Source organism: Diuraphis noxia, unplaced genomic scaffold (genome assembly GCF_037042655.1).
Source record: "Diuraphis noxia isolate RWA-SAM2 unplaced genomic scaffold, SU_Dnox_SAM2 contig0004, whole genome shotgun sequence".
NCBI classification, from domain to species: domain Eukaryota; kingdom Metazoa; phylum Arthropoda; class Insecta; order Hemiptera; family Aphididae; genus Diuraphis; species Diuraphis noxia.
The window spans coordinates 7,045,428-7,070,704 of NW_028301714.1; the positions used below are offsets into that span (position 1 = coordinate 7,045,428).

The following is a 25,277-nucleotide window of genomic DNA, read 5'->3' on the forward strand; positions in this document are numbered from 1 at the left end:
TATAAATGATAAATAATTTTCTTTTTTTCACAGAATTATGTTATATTCTCAAAATTTTCAAACAATTCAAAGTGTTATGCTACAAATGTGGTTGTGTATAAGTTTATTTTAAACCACCTCCGAAGTACTATACGATTTTACATAACCTTATACGCGCACTTATAATACATGATTTAATAGGAAATAAAATAATTTACAGATACTTACGCAGATGTGATCAAAAATGTTTCCTGTATCACATCGGAATGTAATATTTATTAACGGGACTATCTAATCTAATAAAATCTATTATCTAATAATTTTATATTATATATGACATTTACGAATTATCCTGCTCGGAATGAAATTTCAGAAAACGTGTATGGTCAAAATGTAACCTAACCTAACCTAACCCTTTAATAAGCGTTATATCATTTATAATATTACGATGGTTACATAATTAAGGTTCATCACCTCCTATTAACCCCAATAGTGTGAAATACGATAAATTGTACTCTTAAAAAAAAAAAAAAAAAATGTAGGTATCAACGTATTATATTATATATTTATTATCATCAAATCATTAATATCAATCATAATTTAAATTCATTTTCATGTGTTGGTACCTATTAAAAAAAATAAACAAAACATAAACAGAACAGTACATTGTACAATATATGTATTATACATAGGTATCAAAAATATCATAAAATAACGTTTGGTATTACCACACCGGTTTAACGAAAGCTATTACCTCATTTATTTATCAAAAAATAAAATGAATTCTATCACCCTTATAATGTATCTAAAAACAAATTTAAATGTATTTTTGGATGTGCCGTTTTTAACGCCATCATACGCCATAGTAAATTTATAGCGTTATTAGCTTCGTCTTCGGAATATTATTATAATTTGATAATATTATTATTATAATATGTAATAATATGTTGTTGTCGTTTGTTTTTGTTTTCATTTCACGTGCACTCCACAGGTATCTTGTACATTCTGTTCGGGATGTGTTGTCGGAAGAAGAAGAGGGACGAGGACGCAAAGCTCGGAAGGTATGTTTTTCGTTATTTTTTCACATTTTTTTTTTTTGGGTATACTTTTTACAAACACATTTAATAATCACTTTGCTGGTAACACTAATCCACTGGGTTTCGTGATATTCTGACACTGTACGTGTTATTCATTATTTGTGCGTATAGCTATAGCATAATATTATTATACCATACCATACCTACCATACCATACCATACCATTCCATACCATACCATGCCATGCCATATAATTTTTGTACGTTTTATGCACTCGCGGGTGTACGCACTGTCATCTCCACCGCCGTCTAATCATTATAATATGCATCCCGACCGAGACAGCCCAAATAATTGACGCCAACACGCCACCTAGGTAAATACCAAGTGGTTTGCATAGTGGTATATTATTATATTAGATAAACCGTTACTACGCCAACTCGGAGATTTATCTAATAATATAATACGAAACGTAGTTATTATTAAATATTCAAAATCTGGTACTTACCATTAACCAGCTGTTATATAGTCCTACCATCGTACAAATGTTTGCAAGAGATAGAGTTTTACACGCGATAAAAAATAGTAAAACGTGTTTTTTTTCGAAATATATGCTAAAATATGCACGGTAGAATAAACATAGAAATTACCAACAATTTCAATCAAGTGAATGAGAAATGTATTCTAATTTCAAACCGATGGAGTGAAAAAGATACTGATAAGTTACTTTTTCGTTTTTATAAAAGCTGAATATTGTTTCCTACTCTAAAATAAAATATAAATTTTTAGTATACCTCTCAATTTGATTTAGTTTAATGTATATTTTGTTCAAACGCAAAATCAATAGTTTAAAGGAATTGAATTTATCAGAGTTTATTGATGTGACATCTCGCTATGTTTAGAGTGTAGAGGTAAGGGGTAAGCTTAAAATATTGTTTGAAATTTCAAAACATTACAATTTAGAAGCTGTCTCGAATACTTTTCTTTTATATTTTTGTATTACTTTTGATTAAATTTACCATAATAAAATTATATTTCGTGTTTATTGTTGAAATGTGCGATTTCATTTGTATTGTATTTTATTTATTTACTTAAATTTTTCAAATATGTTATATTCATCTTCAACCCCCGATTCTCTCCGATTTTAAAATACTCATTGTAGGTGCCTAATCAATTACATATGAAAGATGTTGATTTTTTTTATTTTAACTTAAATCATTGTTTTGTCCACAAACGAATAAAATTTAAAAGTTATGATTTTAGTTCTTTTTTTCGTATTTCTTTTGTAAGTGTTTTGGTATAATAATTATATTATACAATTGTACTATAAGCTAAGTATATGAGGTGATGTGCGGATGAGTAAAAAAAGTACCAATGTGCAATACCTTCTAACTTTTGACAGTATATGCGTGCCTAGGTACCTACCTACCTATACATAATATGTTAATATTGTATAATTTCGTAATATTCTAAATGTGTGGTGGAATGCCTAGTTTTCTGAAAATCATTTGATTATTGAACGCGAATGGTATAGTTCCCATTAATAATGAAAGTTTACATCAACTCTAGATCGACGGAAACGAATAGACACAACGACATACCACCGTTTATTCGCTCTTCTTGTCTAAACAATTAAATGTGTATAATATAATATATATATATATACATATATATATATATATATATATATATATAATATATTCTTTCGATAATAATTGGTAATTATAAATTGTATTTTCGTTTGAAAATCGTTTACATTGCTATGGAATCATAAATCGAAAATTGAGAATTAAGAGTTTTTCGATATCATCGCAGATATTATAAATGTCTAAAAAAAAAAAACTGTATACGAGGTAGAGAAATAATTATTTATGTTAGGTAGCTATTAAAAGAATTGTTTCCATTCCTATATATTATTATACATTGTGTATATTGTATTATTGTATATGTGTGCGCCCACCCTTTCACTAATTTTTCGCGTAATTAATGTGTTCGCAAACGGCCTCCTCGCCCCCCCTCCCCACCCCACAGTAGTAGTTGCGCACTTGTGAGGGTTGTTTCGAACCGCCACACAGCGAAGCAATAAAATAATATTACAATAAATGTCTTAATTATTATTGCATATTGTGCTATACCAACATATAGCTGTGTTCGTGCGCTGCATTTATATTTACTACCTACCCACGCTATTGTCAGGCGCATTAAGTTGGGATTGGTATTTTACATGATGTATTCGCGGAGGAGGGATTGATAGGTCTTTATAACCAACGACGGTTTTAACGAGCTGTCGTTAAATCTATACACACCTACATATAATATACGCCGAATTTACCCAAACACTCGTACACGCATCGGATTATCGTACGATTTAGGTTATTTTCAACCGTCGTGGTTCAGTGTCGAAGATCGCGACAATAATATATTATTATGCATGATAATATATAGTGGCCCACATATTATTAGAGGACGAAATGTCCAGAGACCCGTCTGTAATATTGTCATTATTACGTACTAATTGCCTACATTTTATTATATTACCTATATGTATAGCGCTGCAGGGGTAGGTGAGCTGCGGACGCGTACTTATGTGCAGAGTTATCAATCTATATGCTCGTAAATCCGATATGTAGTGATAACTTTTAAATTAGTTAATAGGACGCCACACGCGTATTTGCTGTCTCCGTCTTATACAAGTGCGTAACATATCGCATTTACACTTGGCAGATCGCTTTTAACTCGGTTGATAGCTTAAAAATATTGGAATGGATTATGAAATTCGATGGTAAGAACATTATCTGCCGTGTTTGTATGTGGGTTTTTTACGATAAATTAGTTTTTAAGTGAGTTATGCGCATTTTTGATTTACGGTTTTTATATATACGCATGACTTGCTACGAAATTGAACTATCGTTAGAAAAAAAACACACACACACACAAACACAGATGGTGTTCTCAACATCAAGTTTCATAATAGGCCAATTCTCTTAAGTTTTTAAACTAACGGAGCTAAACGTGATCTGCTGATCGTAAATCTGCCATGTTATGCACTTGCCAGACAAGAAATGCCAGTGTCGTTACGTCCTCTTAAAGTTCTATGTTTTTCTCGTGGCATAACGCGTTAGTTTATAATGGTTTTTCCGCCAAAACTCATATAAAAATCAAATAACGATCGAACTATATGGGTACGGTAATATGTCAAAACTTCACTCGTAAAACGTTCCGCACGTTTTGAAATCACGGTAATCCAAAGAGAGGAACCCATCACCGTCGTGCTCATTCTCTCGAGAATCCGATTTAATGATTCTTCAAATTTTTTTTTTTTATCGTTTTGTAATTTATTGTTGAACGTTTTTTAATTAATCTCATATACCTACTAAATTGTTGGTACGCGTGTACAGACAGGTCCGGTGAACATATTATTATATAATATTATTGGTGCTATCAGCGAAATGTTTTAGCGAGGCCTATACTATTATAATGGGTGTTGAATACTTTACTTTGGGGTTTGAGGACGGTCCGATGGTAAACCCATATCGATGAATCTGTATTATTAAATAAATAAATGACTGACCCGATAATTTATTTTTGAACGAACCGCGAGCTCTTTAAAAGAGTGAGGCCGCGTGTCACTGCACACCACTTTAAGCCGTCCCAGGTCACTGCAGATCATATTATAATAATATTTATGATCATTATATCGTTTTATATATTTTTTTTTTATTATTCGTCTTACGACTTATTCATATTACGTCGTGTAGTTCTTCGTGAATAAACATAAAGTATCTTCACTATCAAAGTATATCAAGATAATGTTAACGTTAGCCAGTCACTGGTGGATATAAAGTCAAGAGTTCTTAATTCGATTCAAGTGTAAATATCCTAGTATTTTGTGCAATTAAATCTGCTGTCGTGAAAGCATTCCGTGTGTATAATAACAAATGATGACATTTTAATTATATGTTTAAAATCATATTTCAAAAATAAAATACTCAGCTTCGGGTTGTATCATTAGTGACTCGTTAAAAACTATGTAATGTATCATATTATTTTAAAGTATATTTCCCTCTGATAGTATTTAATAATATATTACGAGTTAAATATATTAAAATTATTTTATCTCGTGATAGGTACGTTATTTTTATAGTTTTATAATATTATCCGGGTAATACGTTGACATTGGCCAACATTTAATTAATATTCTAATATGGTACTGCGATGTCGACATTAATTATATACAATATAATGCGTACGGAGTGCGAACCATGTCTATTGCATTACTTTTTTATATAATATATTATTAAATAATTAATCCCTAAAGTGTGACTGTATAATTCGGTCGACAACGATCGACATCGCCACCACGAGTAAAAGTTTTCTGTTTGTTTTGTTTTTAAAGTCGTGTTAGGTTTTGTTAACTAACTATGTATAATATATAATGCAGTACAAGCGCGACCAAAGACGCGGAATAATAATCGTACGGGAAAAAGTTTTTTCTCTCGCTTCTTTTCCACTCAACTCTAAATAATTTTAATTTTAAACGGTGAATTTAATACGCTTCGACGACGAGGACGATAATAAAATGCGACGCCGTTTTTTTTTCTTCTTTATGTCATATACCTATTATAATAACGTCGAGAGCGTCACACCTACATCTCACCCCGCTTGTCCGCAAAACGGCGTTTTATTATTATTCATCATTTCTATAATATAATATTGTATTATATCGTACAAGAGCACCTGTATGCGATGATATTATTATATATTATCATACTTTTATATAATATTATTACATGTTGATACTGGTGCGATGTTCACCTGAATAGGAGGTATATATACACGTATTTCGAGCAACCCCGAAAGTGTATACAGCCCTTTTTCCCTATTCTTTAGTGCCATTTCCACCCACTTCCTCCCAACCAACCCCTCCTCCCACAAACCACCAACCCACCACGACGAAGAGTAAACGCGTTTGGTACTTTAATACGATATGAGTATGTATGTAATTTATATTACATAAATATTGTTTTCTATTATTATCATAACGGCGTGAAAAATAATATTAAGGCACAACTTACTCACGTGTCATATCTCATATAATATAATAATATACCAGCAAGTGCGCGTTAAGATTATTTTGCTGTCTGTGGTTAGTGTGTGTATGTCATCATCATCATTTCACATTCATCATACGCATAATATATAATATGATTCAACGTCTGTGTCGTTATTCAAACGACGATTCGCACACGTCAAACCTGACCCTTTTCACTGGAAAAATAAAAAAAACATCATCATGTTTATATTTTTTACCTCCGTGCCACCCTGACATCTATTCGATGTGTGTGCTTATATGTTTACATGTTTTGTGTGTGTTTTACTTAAATACTCCCAATATTTAGTCCCGTTAAACATCGTTATATAATATGTTATATTATATTGTAACGAAATAACATATCGTATTGTCGTCGAAGTGTCTGTCAATTTTTCGAAATGTTTTATTTCTTATTTATTTTGGAGTATATGTTTTAGACTTATATATATATTTTCACGTAAAAAAGATGTAATCATCACCGTTTTTTTTTAACGGTGCGACCGCTTTACTATTTCGTAACTTACTACCTACATATATGTATGTTTTGTGGTCAGGTATATTTTTACTGAAAGTTCGATATAAATGTGTGTTGAAATATATTATAAAAAATCTGATTTTATGATTTTATAGAGTGTATATATAGAGAAAATAAAATTTGATGCGTTCAAAAGGTGCCTCATCGAATCGCAAGTCACAATACAATGTATCATATTTCTCTCATTGATGTTGACTTTAAACACTTTTAAAAGAAATTATGATGACTGTCTTAGTTCGATTTTCGTTATAGATGCGTTGAAGAGAATACGCTGCACTAGCGAATATAATATAAGAATCACGCCTGTTGAAATTCAAAAAAAAAAAAAAAAAAAACTGTACAAATTATTTATAAATATGCTTCAAATTAAATTTCAATTAAATTTTTTTTCTCGAAAAATCGAAAATTGACAGTGGCACAAATGAAATCAATTCTCAGTGGGGAAGTATTTATATATGAATAATATATAAACTCTCTTCAGGGTTTTGAAGTAATCTCTTTTCATATTCGTCGTAAGTCGAATATTTTTTAAGAGGGCTTACTACCTCCCCGACTCCATATTCACTATTCGCACCACTAAAGATTTTGTATAAAAAGTATTAGCTTGTAAACGCGCACAATAGAATTCGCGTGCAATCATCGTTGCGAGCGAGATCAATCGTGGGCGTTTGTTTTCAGATCAATAGTGTAACAAAAAAATAAATAAATAAATAAATAGCAGACACTGCCATTATAAAGATCAAAAAAAAAAAAAAAAATGTGTACGATGACATTATATAATATATAAGGTCGTTAAGAATCATTTTTTTTTTTTTTACATCGAACCGTTACATTATACTTAGATATTCCAGAACAGCCGTGCAGTGTAGCTGTTGGTAACGAGGGTTTTGTGAGTTCAAACAATGATACAATGTACCGAGGATTATCTAAATAAAAATGTAAAAAAAAAAACCTTAATAATACGTTGTTTGCTCTTTCAAGTGACTGACCTCTCTGTTTATATGTCGATATATTTTTTTGACATCGTTAACATGCACGCATACACACGCATGTCGATTATTTAAACGCGAATCAGTTTGGAAATATCTCGGAGAATTGGAGACATGTCTTTTGCAGACTTTTCAGAACACGAGATTATTCTGTATTTATTATTATTTTTTGTTTTTTAAATCAGAATTAATTTCGTTTTTAACGTTTAAATAATTTTTGTTTTTGAAATTTCTTGTGTTTCTCAACAAGTAGGTATAGATAAGTAGGTATATTGGTCGCTCGTAGTGTACATTTTCGTTGATATGATGTGCTCAGCACCTTTTTCATGGACGATAAAATAATGTCATTCGACCCAGGAAATTATTGATCAATGAAAATATTGTGTCTTATATAGAGCTAGTAAGAGAAACCCTCTAATAGAGCATAGATAATACTATTATATAATCTTCTTATTCTCATACACAAAAAACACCACGTCATCGTGTAAGGTTTAAACAACCATCATGACCTACCTATATCATTATCATATATGCTGCATAATTTCTGCCATTTTGGCAATTTCTTGTTGTATACATATTATTATATTAATAATCTTTTAGTTGATATTGTACCCTGATTTGCGAATTAGCGTTAAATAATCGTTCTGTTAACCAGTATATGAATACTGCCTGTATGTTGTAATGTACAGTGAAACTTCCATGTTATTGAATTTCCATTTAGCAAAAACATTTTCTATTAAATTAAATATTGTTGAGAACCAAACAAAATAAGAACTAAATTTATGTAACGAATTTCTCTATAGTACGAATTTAATTTTTATTATCTAAGAGACTTGGTAGGTAATATGGATTTTTGACTGTGTATTATGACCCTTAACACTGTATAATATGTATTATATTATTATGATGAGATATCAATGCGAATGCAGGCTTCTGGAATAGTTAAAAAAAGGTGACGGCGGTTCGTGTATAATGTTAAATATTAGTGTGAAGTGTTATGTATCATAGACAACTGAAAAATCGGTTTTCTATATTATATATTATGTAGTACAATGAAACCTCCTCTAAAAGACACCACCGAATAGAGTACACTTCCGAATAGTGGACAAAATAACCGAGAATGTCTTGTATTTAGAGGCTTCACTATTTATGTACATTGATATCATAATGTGTGTGCAATGTCCATTTCCACTCTTAAATCCCAAGACAAGACCCGTTGTTACTCGAAATGTCGTGTTTTGTTGAAGAACTCATAGTAAATAAAACGTAAACTCAACATTTCGGTTTCAAAGAGCTGCCTCTGTCTAACAGTTTTACATACTATTGAATGATTATCGTGTTATGGATCCAAAAACCCCACGCATTCCGGCAAAAGAGTGAATAGAACTTGAGTGATTAAAATTTTTAATATAATATACTTTGATGAATTTCAAATCGTAATCATAATATAATTTCACTTGGAGGTAAGGGAGAATTGTTTGCATAGGTAAGTATAGGTACTCGTAGTCTGCACACGCCTTTAGATTATGTGAAATATTGTGTGTCTGTGTGAAGGTCGCGTGTGCGTGCATTTTGTTATTTTTAAACTATATTATTAAATACAATCATATACACAACACTATATTATATATTAATATAGTATGCACATCATTGAACCTGTATACACCCTTTATGTCCATGAAGTAACCCTTTGACCGTTAAGTTGTGTACCCCGCGTATAAGTGTAGGTAGGTACATTAACAATTAATGGTATGTATGCTGTTGTTTGCTCCCCCTGAAAACAGCGAAAACAAATGAATTGTTTTTATGTTATAATGTATCATATAGTGTTTAAAATCATTAAATATTTATGTATGTAATTTTTTTTTTTAGTGGATTGGAATTTAATATAAAATATATATACGTACCTATAACTTAACCGATTTGAGTAATCGGATAGGATATTGTGTTTGTTTTTTTTTTAAGTCTGCAGGGATATATTATTTTGCTTTCCAATTGTATGACTTGAATTTCTTCTTATAATATTGGTAATATATCTACTTCAACCAAATGTATAAATTGATGAAAAATTTACTAATAAATTATAGGTGTTATAGAAATTTTAAAATGTCTATCAGTTAAATATAATGAAAAAATAACATCAATACGATATTGTTATAATTCCAAAATTTTTACTTTTTCGTGAAAACTAATAAAAAAAGAAATTAAAAATATGTATATAATCCATGAACACTTCAAATGCTATACGTACAAAACTTATTATTACTATTATTAAATTATCATTTTTTATATTACCTATATTAATTAATAAATTATTACTAATACTAAATAATAAACCCTTTAACCATGTATAATATACTATTATTACTATATAAGGATGTCTCGCCGTAAAGTCTGCATCCGTCGTTAGCCCGGTTTTTCTCATCAATGTTTAAAACAAAAATCTTACACCGAAACGAAGAGCCAAGCGTATTGTTATAATAATAATAATAATAATATAATGTTACGTTTTTGTTCGAATTGAGTGACTCTTTGTCCGCGTTTCCTTATAAAAAAAAAAAAATAAAACAAACAAAAACCGATACAGCCGATTGAACGATCTTGCGCTGTGTAACGTTCAATCAGAAAGATGTTAGAAAAAATGGGCTGACGGTGATGACCTATTGTCGGTGAGACATTTTTTATTACATATAATATTATACATAATATTATATACTTATACTTACATGTGTTGTTAACTTTGTGGATATAATCTCATTGAGTTGTTAATATAACCCGTGTTTATGATATTACCTGTTATTGTTATTGTTGTTGTTGTTGTTGTTGTTATTATTATTTATTATTCAAATACCGAGGGCCGTTTTCAGTTTGTATGGTTGGCGTTTTCCGTTGCCGTATTGCAACAACAGCACGGGTGAATCGTCTAGTAACGGAAACGGTTCTTCTTACACTTCCGACGTAGAGAAAGTCCCCTTGCCAGATATGAACTTTGTGTTGTAAGAAACGTGTTGTCTGTTTAATTAATTAATTAATTAATATATATAAATTTTTTTTTTTTTATTATTATTATTATTATTTAATTGATTTGGTTTGGTCGCTTGTATTTACCGTAATATCAATGTCTTATTTACTAAATGCGTTCAGTTCTATATAATATACCTACCTATACCTATTACTGATTCACTGCGATGTAATGCATAATATCTAATATTCTGTAGGCTCACAACGTTTCCTATAGTTGCGGACACATTAATGAAAGCCGTGCGGGTTGCGACCACACAGAATATACTCGTATTTCCCTTCAAATTTTTCGGGACTTAGGATATAAGCTACCTACATCCTATAGTAGATCCTCTACTAAATTGGTAACCGAGTACCCTACGATACCTAACAGTTTAGTACACGGGGGCTCTTCTGAACATAATTGTCTAAGGGAAAAAGCAGCCGTGAACCCAAAGTAAATATAGGTAAACAAATATTAAATGGAAAAACATAAGGTTGTTAGTTAAAAATTTTGTGAAAGTCATTTTCGATATTCGGCTCGAATACATTCAAATCTTGTATAATTTCGCTTCACCACTCCGAAACTTGTTGATATCAAATGCAAACGATAAAAAATGTCCACGTCGTCCGCAATATTATAGCTGCTTATCGGCCAAATCGAAATCACAGTTGTGTCAAAAATAATGGTGAGAAATGTCCCGTCGAATTCTGTCCGCAACTTGAAAAACTTTGCGGCCCAATGTTATATTATGCTTACTACGCTTTTTCTTCCTCTCTCTCTCTCTCTCTCTCTCTCTCTTTCTCTCTCTCTCTCTCTCTGTTGTCTTCCTCCCGTTTGTTTTGCGTGTGCGCCTTGTTTTTTTTATTTTATTTTTATTATTTTGATTATTACAATAAAATAATATTATTGTACCTATATATACGAATTCTTCTATTTCGTGTGCGTTGTGTGAGCGGTTTTAATTTTTGTTTAATACTGTTTTCGTTCATTGTGCAATTACATATTATATCAAGTATTTGCGCGATCGCAATGAAAATATTTGCTGCGTGTTTCGTTATTGATAAGCACCTATATAATTTGAACGATAAGTGACGTGATACGATAACGATGATATAATATGCTATGTAATATGATGATAACACCTATATATGTGATATTATGTATTGTTGTATCGGTTGCGTCGCATAAATCATAATATTATGCACCTCGCGTAGATCTCGCTGCTATGTAATAATAATATTGCTATAACACTTAGGTATAATATTGTCTATAGACTATATTGTAATACGCCTGCTGCAGCTAACACTCGCGCGTTTAACATAATAACAATAATATAGTTTATGATATTATAATGAAACTGTATTATGATAAAATAACGATAAAAATTTAAATAATTTTATACACTCGACGCGCTATGCGAACGGCTTTGGTTTAACACCCTAAACTTATATATATACATATTGTAGAGCTGTGCCTACCCGCAATGCAGCGACGGATGCTCTTCAAAGGTCATCTAATCCGTCGTACCTACACTTCGACCCACGTACAATATAATATCATCATTGTTGTTATTATTTTTGTAGTAATAATATATATATATATACACTTGCGCCTTTGTAACATACACTATCATAACGACACCGCTGCAGTGCAGTATTATGAAATATACAAAATATAACATAAGCTTTTAAGCTGTTTTGAGTACATTATATGTATAAATAATAATATACACTTAAGCCAATTACCTGTCTTCTGCAGACTGACTCGCTTTAAATTAATTTTTCCGCTTGTGCGATATTATATGTAAAAATTGTTTGGTGTTTTTTTTTTCCCAAACACATGCCAACGCGTATTTACTCTTCCACTGTGTATTTACATTTTATATAATATTATATACATGTGTAATAAATAAATAATGTGCTTATATTATTATGAGTTCATACATTTATTGATTTATATATATATAGGTATGTACCGCGGTATAGTGCTGGTCAGTGGCGATGCGAACTTGGGCGCTAGCTAGGTGAGAGATACTTCATGCATAAAATACGTAGTGATTTTTTCCCCTCGAAGATGAGATTTACAAAAAAAATCACCTTATGTGTGCAAGGTGCACGGTAATCGTGCTTTTCTAATTTCCAGTAATGGACAGCTAGCTCTTTAAAAATAAAATTAAAAATGTTACGATTGATAATTTTTACCGAAGATTAAGTATATAATATAAGTACACAGAAGCTCAGCCAGCCTACTTTTTGCAGGCGTTCAAATCACTCAATTTTTAAAATGAAAAACGAAATCCAATAAAGACATAAAGTTCGGGCTGACGCTGTTAGATAAATAGATAGGATAATAATAATGATTATGAAAAAAAAAATGTTTTAACACTAATACTGCAAATTCTACGCTGAAAATGAATAATCAAATTTTTATAGTAATTGCAAAAAAATATTATCTATATATCTTATTATAGTTAACTATAAATTGTATAAGTTATAATTTAAATGTATATTGATTTTTTTTAAATTGTCTTTTGATTATTGAAAGTTTATTTTATATTGTGATCAAATTATAATAACTATCCCGGTCAACTGTTTTAAGAAAGTGGTAAACTATCAAAACATATCTTTTATGTGAAAGATCTAACTTTTCATTTATTCTTTTATATTTCTTATAGAAATCTCAATTTTTTTTTATGCCAATAATATTTTCAATCTCATATCCCGAACCAGGTGAATATATAGAGAAGAAGGGGAGTCGTTCAATACAATTTTAGAAGTAAGACCCGTAAAAAATCGCCATGATAGATTAATATTATTAAAATTAGCGGTGAAAAAAAAAACAAAAACAATAAAATGTGTATAATATTAAGAAGTTTATACCCGCTTAAGTACCTACCACTATAAAAAAAAAAAAAAAAAAAAATGTATGACAAATAAAAACATTTTTAACTGGACTAATGAGTGACGTTAAAATAAACGTCCTGTATAAATGTATACTGCAACTGCAGTAGGTACCTGTGCACAATGTTCTCGATTAAAACAACATAATTACAACGCATTATAATAATAATATAATATTATGTGCACGCGTACAATAGGTAGATATGACGCTTGTAAACATAATATAATTTGGGTCGTTGTGTTACAACTATATAGCTGGATACATGCAAACCGTTGTAAACATTAATGATTATTATGTGTAGCTCTTATAAATTCGTGCGTCCAGAACAGGGGGGGGGGGAAAGTTCGCGCCGTCGCTGCCACCTAGTGCCGGTGGAATACCTGTATATGCCATGTTGTTAATATAATATGCGACACACACATGCATAGTACTTACACACGCATTGTATATGTATACATATTATATAAATACAAAAAATAATGTTATATACGTATACGATACCGTGATGTAAGCGTCTAATTTTCTGTTCGGAAAATACATTGTTGTATAATATTATAATATTGTTTTCTAGTGAGGGCAAAGAACTGTTGACCAACGGCAACACCTACCAGAGCAACAATTTGCGCATCGAACCCACCGAAATGTAAGTTTATAATAATTGTGTAATACGAAAAACGGCGTTCAAAAATAAAATCGAAAAACCCTCGCCGGGTGTCCATCAGACGGAAGTTTGTTTTGTGCCTCGGCTTCACCCGCCACGTGCTCACCCCCGTCAATATACTCGCACACACCATACGGGGTTGCACTTCATTGCACCGCGAGTGTGGTTCACGGAGGACAGACCTCCCGCAGACGTTTTTTTTTTCATAAGGAAACCATGTTCGCGTGCCGCCGTTAAATATTGTTATTGTTGTAGTTTCCGGTTTATTGATTAGAATTTAATAATTCAAATAATAATTATTCGACGACGGTGAATGGCTGAAGTTTCGCGTAGCACGCATCTATAGTAAAAGTATACGTAATATCGATTGAATTCGGCGAATTGCGTTCGTTGACGTTGATCTTGGAAATATTATCGAACATTTTGTCCAATTTTTTTTTTTTATCAAAGTCGGCTAAATCCTAATTCTTGTTTCATATCAATCATTCGATCGGCCAACGTTTGTCTCTCATTTCTATCTGACTATTTAACATTGAAAATCATGGGCAGCCCTCTTCCCGCTAATAAATGTATGACCAGTGACGGATTTAGCGGTATTGTGCTTCAATGCCGAAATCGTTTTAAAATACGGCCTCGGGTCGATGCTCAAGATGTTCGAACTTTGTAGGTCGATAAATTATTAAGAACATTGCGAATAATATAATTGTGTATAGGGGAAATGCATTTTAAGAAATCATCCGCATCTGTTATTTATTTCTTCGAACTGCAGGTATTAACTGCACTCGTGTAGTTTTATACATATACTCGTGACTCGATTTAAAGAAACGTCTGAGCCTTGAGATGCTATATATATATATATATATATATAGCCTAACCTATACAGCCTGTAGTAGATGAAATGTTTTCTCTTTGAAATCCATTATTTATTCGCCATTGTACCAAATAACTAAAAAAAACTGCATTTAATTAGTGCATTGAATAATATTACACAACAACAATATCGTAGTAACACATGCGACTTTTGTAAACGCGTTTCGCAGGCTGAAAAAGGACACCGAAGTGGAGTACGACGTCAAAAGGTCAGTGTCGCAGACCCGTTTCGTCGGCAAGGATTCGGCCGTCTAAAATCGGCGGACCCATCAACCGATTCGAGACGATCACACGATTTGCTGCACGACACCACACGACCGACTTATTCCGCATAAAATTGTGCAACTCATGACGCCGGCGGTGTACGCGGACCGACGATTTCACGACTGAAAAATATATTTTATAAACCGAAATTCATAAACATTAACATATTATAATAGTAATAATAATAATGATAATAATGATAATATTATAATAAAATAGTTGACTAATGATATTAAATATGCGACGATTGGAGTGTATAATAATAATAATAATATTATTGTTATTATTATTGTTTTACGCGAAACGATTCCGAGTTCGACCGACCGACTGAGTTTCGCGCCGCTCTGGCATTTATTTTATGCAATTATTATGATTATTATTACCGTACTGTTTTATACTACCTAGCCACTTTATATATATATATATATATAAGTACTATTATACTGCTACTACATAATATTTTTATCATCATTATATTATATTATATACATTATACTTTTACTATTATTACTGTACAATGTTTACTATTACTATATATAATATTATTGCCCGCTACTGATAACATAATATTACATTATTATATAAAATATTTTCCGCTAGAACTACCTATACCCAGTCCAACGCATTCGTGTCGTGTACCCCTTGCCTCCTTCCCGCCCCGTTTTGTAGATACTTTTCTCAACGTTGTATTTTTAAGTGTTTAGCGTTAACGATTATTATTAATTTTTATTATTTCATTTTATACATATATACATATAACGCCGTACAACAAAATATCATTATCGTACGCCACACATTACTCGTATTTATAACATGACGATATTTCGAACGAATTTTACATCGATCAATAATCTCACTCGATGACGCGGGTCGAGAACTGTCACAAGATAACAAATATTTTTAGTTTTTTTCAGCTCGGTAACGTTCCGATCACTTTTTGATAGCCCGAAAAAAAATTCAAATTAATAAAAACACATTCACAGCTATGCAAGCGCGTGATTTAATAACAGTTTAATTACAACAGAACAATAATGATAATAATATAATATATTATCTGCAGTGTACTTGTACCATTATTTGTGTGTACCCGAAAAACGGTGTTTGGCACATATTGGTGGCATACTTTTATTTTTAATTCGTTCGTTTTACTTGGTCGAATCTCGATTTAGGAATGTAAAAAAAATAAATAACCATTATTATTATTATAAGAATTTTTTTGAATTTTATGCTTTTATTCGACGGACACGATCGTTTCGGTTGTTTGATGCTGCTTTGTACTTAATAAATTATTATGTATGTGTCGTTTAAGGATTAAATTATATAATTACGTCTTAAGACTATTTTCGTATTATTGTGTAACGAACGTTTGATTTGATGATTTATTTTTATTATTATTATATTACTATTCCTTAAATATTGTGTTCCTACGTAAATAATTTTTTACTTATTATTATTATTTTTTTTTTTTTGAACTTAAATCGTGTGAATATAATATTGTCTGTCGTATATAATAGTTATATATTATCATATCATGCGTATGATAATATTATATATTTTTATGAAATTCGTGCGATTCGGTTTTATTGGCGTTGTGACGCGGTGTATCGGCTAAAAAATATAAAGTTTTCTCCGTCTCTTAATCATAAATAACATAACATAATATAATGTTCATATTATATCGCTATATCATTATATTTTTTCAAAAGACGAAAATTACTTCCCGTCTTCCGTGAGATTCGAACAATCGAGATGCGTACAACACTTATTTATTATAATATTGCACTGGTCGACCAATTATATATACTTATGTATAATAATATGGCGATTGGTTGGCGATGCGATTTTCATTATTTTTTAATACAACCGTTTACCGGCCATTTACTTTACATTTATTATTATTATTATTACTATAATTACGGAAATTACAAATTACCGCCTAAAAAAAATTATGTTTATGAATAATATTATATTTTATAAATCAATCATAAATCGTAATATGTAAATTATTGTATATTATTATACTTAAATTCATTGTGAAAATGTATTGTCAATTGTTTTTTTTTTTTTTTTAAACATTTATATTATTTTACATTTCTGTTCGCTATCGATCGCCACTGCCGTAGGCGCCATCTTGTTTTTTCATTATTATTATGACGAGTGAATAAATATTACTAAAATTAATAAGACACGATAGGTATTTATAACTGTTGTTCATATGTGTTAAGCTTATGGTTTAATAACAATCGTGTCCAATTTAATGATTTCCGTCGACTCCTCGTTCGGTCATTTAATATAAATTTTTTTTTTTACTTTTCTCAGCGTCATTCTACCCCTCCCACTATTAGCCGCCATCGCACCGTCAAGCTCATGGATTTCGAACAAATTTCAAAAACGGGTACAACGTGTAGGTCGGTGGGCTACTATTATACATCATACAATTTTCGTTTGATTTCACAATAACATTTTTCACCTTCCGTAAAGGTATTGTATTCATCGTGCCAGTTAACCTACTTTATCATATATCATAATATTATACTATAATAGCCTCCAACAGTTTATTTTTAAATTTTTCTTTTGACGCGCGAACAACGTTTTTTCCAAGTCCCCGAACGATACAACGCGCATTGTAAATAACATATTATATTCAACCCCTAATATTATATAACAATAACAATAATAATAAACATTATATTTTAATAATTAACTATTACATAATATAAACATGTGTTACGTTTAAGTGTCAGCTATATATATATATTATAATATATATTTGTGAACAATATAATAATTATATATTTTGTATGTACGTAGGTGGTATATATATATATTAAAATTGTATATTATGTCATTATATACCAATCGTCTGCCTCTATATACTATATATATTATCATCATGATATTTTTTTTCTGCTGAAATAAATGTTTTTTTCGCGATTGTGAACGATGAGTGTGTTTCATATTTTTCTATTCCCTTCTCGTATAGTCAAAGTCCGTCGTCGTTATACAACTCCTTGGCAAGAAAAGATAAGAAAAAAAAGAACGAAGAACGAAGATCGTGACCAAGTAATTTAACAAAAATATATTAAGAGTATGGTATATACTTGGTATCTGTGGTCGGTAACGAGCTGAGGAAATTTCTCACAAATACACACAGAGAGGTCGCCTTTTGACTATTATGGACTAACCATTATTATAGGTACGTACTTCTACTCAAGTGTACTTCTCAACGTTTTTTGGTCACAACGTCTTCCTGTACTTATTTGGGTTAGTACCTTTCTACATATACGTATTATTGATTTTTTAAGCGTGCTCATCCTATGTCCGTGGTCAAGTTACGTATAATATATTAAAATTCCGATTTTTTTGAAGTTGTTAAATACACTTTTAAATACCTTTTTTTGAACCATTGACATTTTATGTACCGCTTAAGGATGATCCGGTGACAATACAAACTTCAGTTTTTCAAATAAGAATCTCCATTTTTTGTTTTTTGTTTTGAGATCTTTGATGTTTCTAAATAAAAATTCAAGCTAGTAGTGTTTGAGTTATGTAACTTTGTGTTTTCAGGATGTCTATATATATATATAGTAATGGGTTAAGTAGATAAGAGGCTTTTACGATTTAAAAAAAATTAGCTATCACTATTGATTTATCAATATAGATGACTTATAAAAATGATCCAAGTATAATTAATTTTACAATCTAACATTAAAGATTATTATTTTTAGTATAAACATTTTATGAAAACTTAGAAACTACTTATTAGAATTTTGCAGATTTAGATACATCAAATCTTTCAAAAACAAAAATATATATACATATATATCAGCCAAATGATTTTCAGAAAATCAAGTAGTACAAAAAACGTGTTCAGAAATTTGAAAATAATGTATAGTATTTAAGTCTACTTAAAAATTGGAAAAATCATAATTTGAATAAATGTACGATTAAAGAAAAACGGGAGTGAAAACATGCTTAAGAAATCTCCCTGCAGTATAATATTACGATGGAATACGCTCGCCGGTTGAACCGTTTTCTGGTCAGACGATGCGTAGTTGTCGTCGAACACAACCGACCTCCATAGTATTATAATATACGTGTGGGCTGCGATCGTCCGGTTGTGTATGCGTTACGAAACGTTCGTTTTTCGTTTTAGAACAGACGAGGAGAGACAACGGCCGGCAAATTTAGCTTCGGAAGTTTCGTGGTTTTAGCATAGGGAAACGGCAGCGTATTCGGCAGATCATTATTGGTATGCCAAAATATTCGCATCATTATAGTACTTCAGGTAAAAAATTTGGTTGGTCGTTTGCTAATCGAGCATTATTAATGGCCGCGTACTAGTTGATTCCTGCAGGGGGGGGGGGGGTCGTCAAGAGGTATATATATACGAGTTGATTTCCGGGTCATTATATATTTTTTCAATGTTTAGTAAAATATTTAGCCTATAACCCAACAAACACCACTACGAGGTTGGCTGATAATAGTTTCTTAAAAATGTTGTTTTTTTTTTTTTGATTTTTTTCATATTTTGAAAATCATTCAATTTTTATCTATTAATTATTTGTTGTATTATATTATATTATAATTATTATTTATTAAAAAATAACTAAAAAACATTTAGTACGTTACAAAATAAAAAAAATTTAATAATTTATTAAATTCGCACGTGGTCTCTGTGGACATTGAGCGAGTTGTGTGAGACGGTCGAATTCTTTACTCGTGAAATCTATTGGTAATTGATAACAACAATAGGGAATCAACTCAAATCTATCTCTTAATTACCCGGAAATCAGCAAATGCATAGAATGGGTTAGGATACGATAATATTAATAACTGCAGATAAGTTATAAGTTCAGCAACCTGCATGGTTGTAGATTTGTACGAAGAGTAATTAATAATAATAATATTTATTAATATTTTAATAACTTTGTATTTTGGTTTTATGATCGTATATATTGAGTAATGACACAACAATTTATAACGAATCTAGTCTCGTAAGATGATCAAATAATATGGTAGTATAAGTAAGTACGTTCAAAAATATTTATTTTTTTTTTTCGTAAAATTGAATAGATAATTTTATTGTTTTCAAATTTATTTTAAACATGAATATTGACTATTATTTTTGTATGCATTATAGTTTTTTGATTATTGATAACATATATGTAATTTATAAGAATTGTAATGATTTAGGAAAACACCAAATGCCTTTTTTAACAATAGCGATACGCAAAAGGCTTATAAAAAAAGGTAATTCGTAACAATAGCGATGTGCAAACGTCCTATGTCCTTTCTACCAACGGGACACTTCTATAACCAAAAGTTTTAAGCAGTGCTTTTTGCGAGCGATTGGATTTGTTATGCATAAACTGGGGAAGAGTTATAGTTCTAGAAGTCCGTTTTAAATTTTAAACAATAGTTTGAATTCGTTAGCCGCTTAAGAAAACCATTTTCGTATATTTATTTATTTTTGTTTTGTTGGCCCTTTAAGTGCATGTTTTGGTCTGAGAACCTAAAAAAATCGATTTTAAACTATACCGCTTAAGCTATTCAAAATTTGGCAAATGAAATTCCTACGAAATTTTGGCAAAAGTCTATCGGGTTAAAATTATTTAAAAAATTAAAATTGAGGATAATTGGAAGTGCATTTTTTTTTCTGTTATTTGATCGTCATTATCATTTTCATTATCACGTAATTCCAAAAATATTAGCAACCCTCTCGACGACTTGACACTGTTGTGCATGCGAGTATTGAGTAAGCGTGCAACACATTTACACCAAACACTGGCCAATGATCACTTACGAGTGACACAAAGGTAACGGATGATGACGATACGATTAGAAATTGCCTAAATGATGCCCCTTAAAGCCACCGAGACACCATATAAGAGAACTGTCCGTGTGAATGTGCCATTTTGACGTGTTAGAATACAATATAAGTAAAAAGCCTACCGCCGTATAGAGTGTTAGAGCCTTTGGCGTTGGCGTTTTTCCTCTCTTCAATTACATTCGAATTTGGTTAAATCGAAGTTGAAGGGAGCAGAAAAAAAATTCGAGTATCCAACAAAAAATGTTAGTATAGTATGTGTATTTTTTTTAAAACAGTACAATATATATTAATTCCTATGTATCTATTTACTATGTATAATTTTAAAGAGGTATGTACAAACAAAAATTAGGATAGAAAATTATTTTAAAAACAGGTGTTTTATTTTTCTTGTTGGTCGCAACATTTGCAGTGAATCGTTCTATTTTATTTAAAACTTCGAAAATTTTCATCACTGACTTGTGGTTTGTTTTCGATAAATCGCCTCAATTCATTTTCGAAATTTCGAGTTATTCACGAATATGTTCAAGTCGAACAAGATTGTTTCGCATTGTATCACTTAAATAACAATAGTCTGCAGGACGCTACTTTTTTACAATATGTCAACATAATATATAAACCATGCAGAACTAAACTATTTGAAAATGTCCAACCACTATAATATTATGGTCAATTACCATTGTAAAAGTTAACTATATTTTATTTTATTATGATACGAAAATCACTTTAATTTTAGTTGAACCATGGCCGACACAAAAAAAAAAACATATTGTATAATATGACGTGGAAAACACAGAACCACCAACGTGCAGAATACACTGTACAAAATAAAATGCAACTGAAAAGATCTGTTAATGCGATGAACATTTTATATTATATTTCGATTACACTTAATTATCACGCAATATATTTTGTAATCTATGATAATATATTACATTAGGTATTTTTAACACCTTTTTGATTAAGCGAAATGTGGCAAACACGTTTTAAAATCATTAAAAAAAAAAATAATAATAATAATTTATTGACATTTTAATTTATTGTTAACTATGTAAACCTATTTTAAACTAATAATATATTGAACACGCAGAGGTGTAAAACCTTGGTGGGCAAACGCCATGGGCCAAAAACTGAAGAGGGACCTATAGCCTAACCAAAAACACGGTTTTTTTATATATATATATATATATAATATCTGCAGTTATCAGACTTCGCAACATAGTAATAAATATGAAAATAATATTGTTTTGATATTTGAAATTAAATTGATTATTTTCAATTTTTCAAAATGTATCCGATAACATCCTCTGAATATAATGTTTTCCACGTCTTGTATTGCATCATAATCATCAATGCTTTAATTACAACGATTATGGAACAACGACGGAATTCAAACTCAATTATTATGGTTTCTGCTGCTTTGACTTTTGATGGTTCTTTGACTATACAAACAATAAAATGTAATCGGTTTTCTTTTTTAATATTTACATAATACGCAGTGGCCGTTGCACTTGTTGGACTCGCGCGGTTAATTCGTCCAATACACTCGAAGCGACTTGTCCCGATTTGCTAGTACATGTACCGACAAGCAACAAAAAACCTCGTCTATTATACACCGCGGTTAATGGAGTGATTTTCAACTGAAGAAGGGAAAATCCGATCACAATATTTTACTATTCTATTGTTAATCAAACAAAATTTTTTGCATTAAATATGGTACATTATTTTTATATTTTTTTTTATCAAGCATCGCAACAATGGCTTACAACGATATAAATATTAGTTAAATAACAATAAATACACAGAATTAACTAGATTGCGTTATAATGCTGATACAGTGATGTATTCGTAATTTTTTTTCTAGGGTATACGCACGGCACATAGACGTCCTATTGAGGGGAGAGGGGTGGGGAGCTTAATCCTCTCTCAAAAAAAAAAAATTCTCACCAAACCTAAAATTAACTTATAGTGGGTCGTGGGAGTATACCACCGCGTCTTTACATTTAAATTGATTTATCTACCCCCCTCTCCCCCCCATAAAAAAAGTTTATTAGACATATTTACTCCATGTAATATAGGACAAGATGGAGTTAGAACATAAGTTCAAAAGTAATAATACTTTTTATCACATAATTTCGTTCTGTTTGCCACAGTACGCGGTAAAAAAAAAAATGATCTTATACATTTTTTCTGACGATTATAACTATAAGAAAATTGGTAATTCAATAAAAAATGTTTGAAGGTAGACGTGGGTATACCTGCGTATCTCTAGTAATTTTACAGGGTATACGCTTAATCTGCAGTAAACTGGTGGTAGGGTAATACGCACGCCGTTTACCCGCGTATACTCTCCAACACACCACTGCATATCAGTACCTATATATACATTTGAGAAATGAAATGCTTCCATGGCTGATGTCGTCAATGGGGCACAGAGCTTCGAAGAGGCTGTCCGGAATTCCAAGGCTACTTCTGGTCTCCACGTGGTTTCGACAGTGCACAATAAGGTGCTTAATTGTAAGCGGTTCTCCACAGGTCTGGCGTAGTGTTGGTTCTTCTCTTATTCGCATGAGATATCCATATGGGATATCTTAGTGTGACATATGCGTTAATCTTTATTTTTATTATTGCACATTTCATCAAATAATAGCTGAAATATTAATAGATATATTTTTCTAGTAAAAAAGTATTTATTTTGTTCACTTTACCACATCGACTCATTCGGTTGCTCGACTCAAATGTTCTGGTCCCAAAGTGAGTCTTATTAGCGCCGACCACACTGTACTTAATGATTTATCTGAAATTAAAATGGTAAGCATGTTTTGCGCAGGCGAGAGGAGTTGATCAGAAAATATAATATAAATATTAAATATATATATATATATATATATATATAAGGTATGTAGATTGAATATAAAATATTACTAAGAAAGCACAAGTAGAATCCTCGATTCACGTATTTGGTACATAATAGTGTTTAAAAAATTAGGTATAATATTGTTCGATATTTTTTATTTTAATTGTCTTAAGTTTAGTTGGGTTTAAAAAAAAATCGCTGCACAAAACATACATAATATATATATATATATATTTCAAAATGTTTTTCAAATACGAAATATTATCATCATAAAAATTAGCTTTACTAAATAATTGTTTTATACAAAAAAAATCATTAAAAAATTCGTTGATTTGTTGCATTTATAATAATTAATAAAATATAATCACTGGGAAATGGATATATAAATGTTATTAATTTATTAAATCATCATTAACATTGAAAAAACGTATTTTGTTATTCTTATTCTTATTAATAATTCAGAATATTTTATTATTTGCTTTTCACATCTTCTATTTACCCTGAAGATTGTATCGGTAATAACATAATAAATAATAAAAATAGAAGTACGTCGAGGCAAAATAAATATTTTATTTTATTCTTTTAGAATAAACTAACTTTAACTGTATTTTTATCAAATGTTATTCATCCTTATATAAAAATTACTCCAAAATATAAAAATGTCTTAAAAACGCAAAATAAAAATTACATATTTTTATTTCCTTGACGTATGAAATGAACTTTGTGTTTGGAAATCAATGTTTTCAGATATTCAGGAAAAAAAATACAATTTGCATTCAAATTGGTTTCCTAATAATATAACATATACAATTGAGTGCTGAAAAAAGTTAAATCAAAATCATAAAATAATACATATTATAGGTTAGGTTAGCTATACACCTATTCTTGATACCGTATTCGGGTCAATTGACTTATTGACCTAACCTTTTTGAAACCGTACATTTTTTTTTTCTCTTACCAACGAATGCTGGAGCAATTTACATGATAGACCCGTATTTTTTATGAATCGCATCGAAAACCCAGATCAATCAGCCAGCCGGCAAGTATAAAAACTACGAAAACCACCCGAATTTGGTTCTGGGTATGCAACCGTATGTGATTGCCTGACTGATATATATTATTATAGTCAATCAATCCTGACCATACGCTGCTGCAATGCTATACCTGTTGCTATATACGCGTATGATGTGGGCCACTAGTCCACAAGGTCAACTCGTTACACCTGTACATTAATGAAATTATTGGGAGATTTGTTCAAACA

General features: G+C 30.8%; 1 protein-coding gene across 2 annotated transcripts in view; it reads left to right on the top strand.

Moving 5' to 3' along the window:
* Fas2 (neural cell adhesion molecule fasciclin 2) overlaps positions 1–18,270 on the top strand; it is a 192,583-nt gene extending 174,313 nt beyond the window's left edge. The window contains exons 12-15 of one of the 2 annotated variants that reach the window (XM_089227825.1): positions 971–1,040; positions 10,497–10,625; positions 14,106–14,177; positions 15,236–18,270. In XM_089227825.1, coding sequence (XP_089083951.1) covers positions 971–1,040; positions 10,497–10,625; positions 14,106–14,177; positions 15,236–15,320 — 356 coding nt within the window. In that variant the 3' untranslated portion in view covers positions 15,321–18,270. The remainder of the gene's footprint in view (positions 1–970; positions 1,041–10,496; positions 10,626–14,105; positions 14,178–15,235) is intronic. The other variant, XM_089227827.1, reaches the window with a different exon arrangement.
* The last annotated feature ends 7,007 nt before the right edge of the window (positions 18,271–25,277 follow it).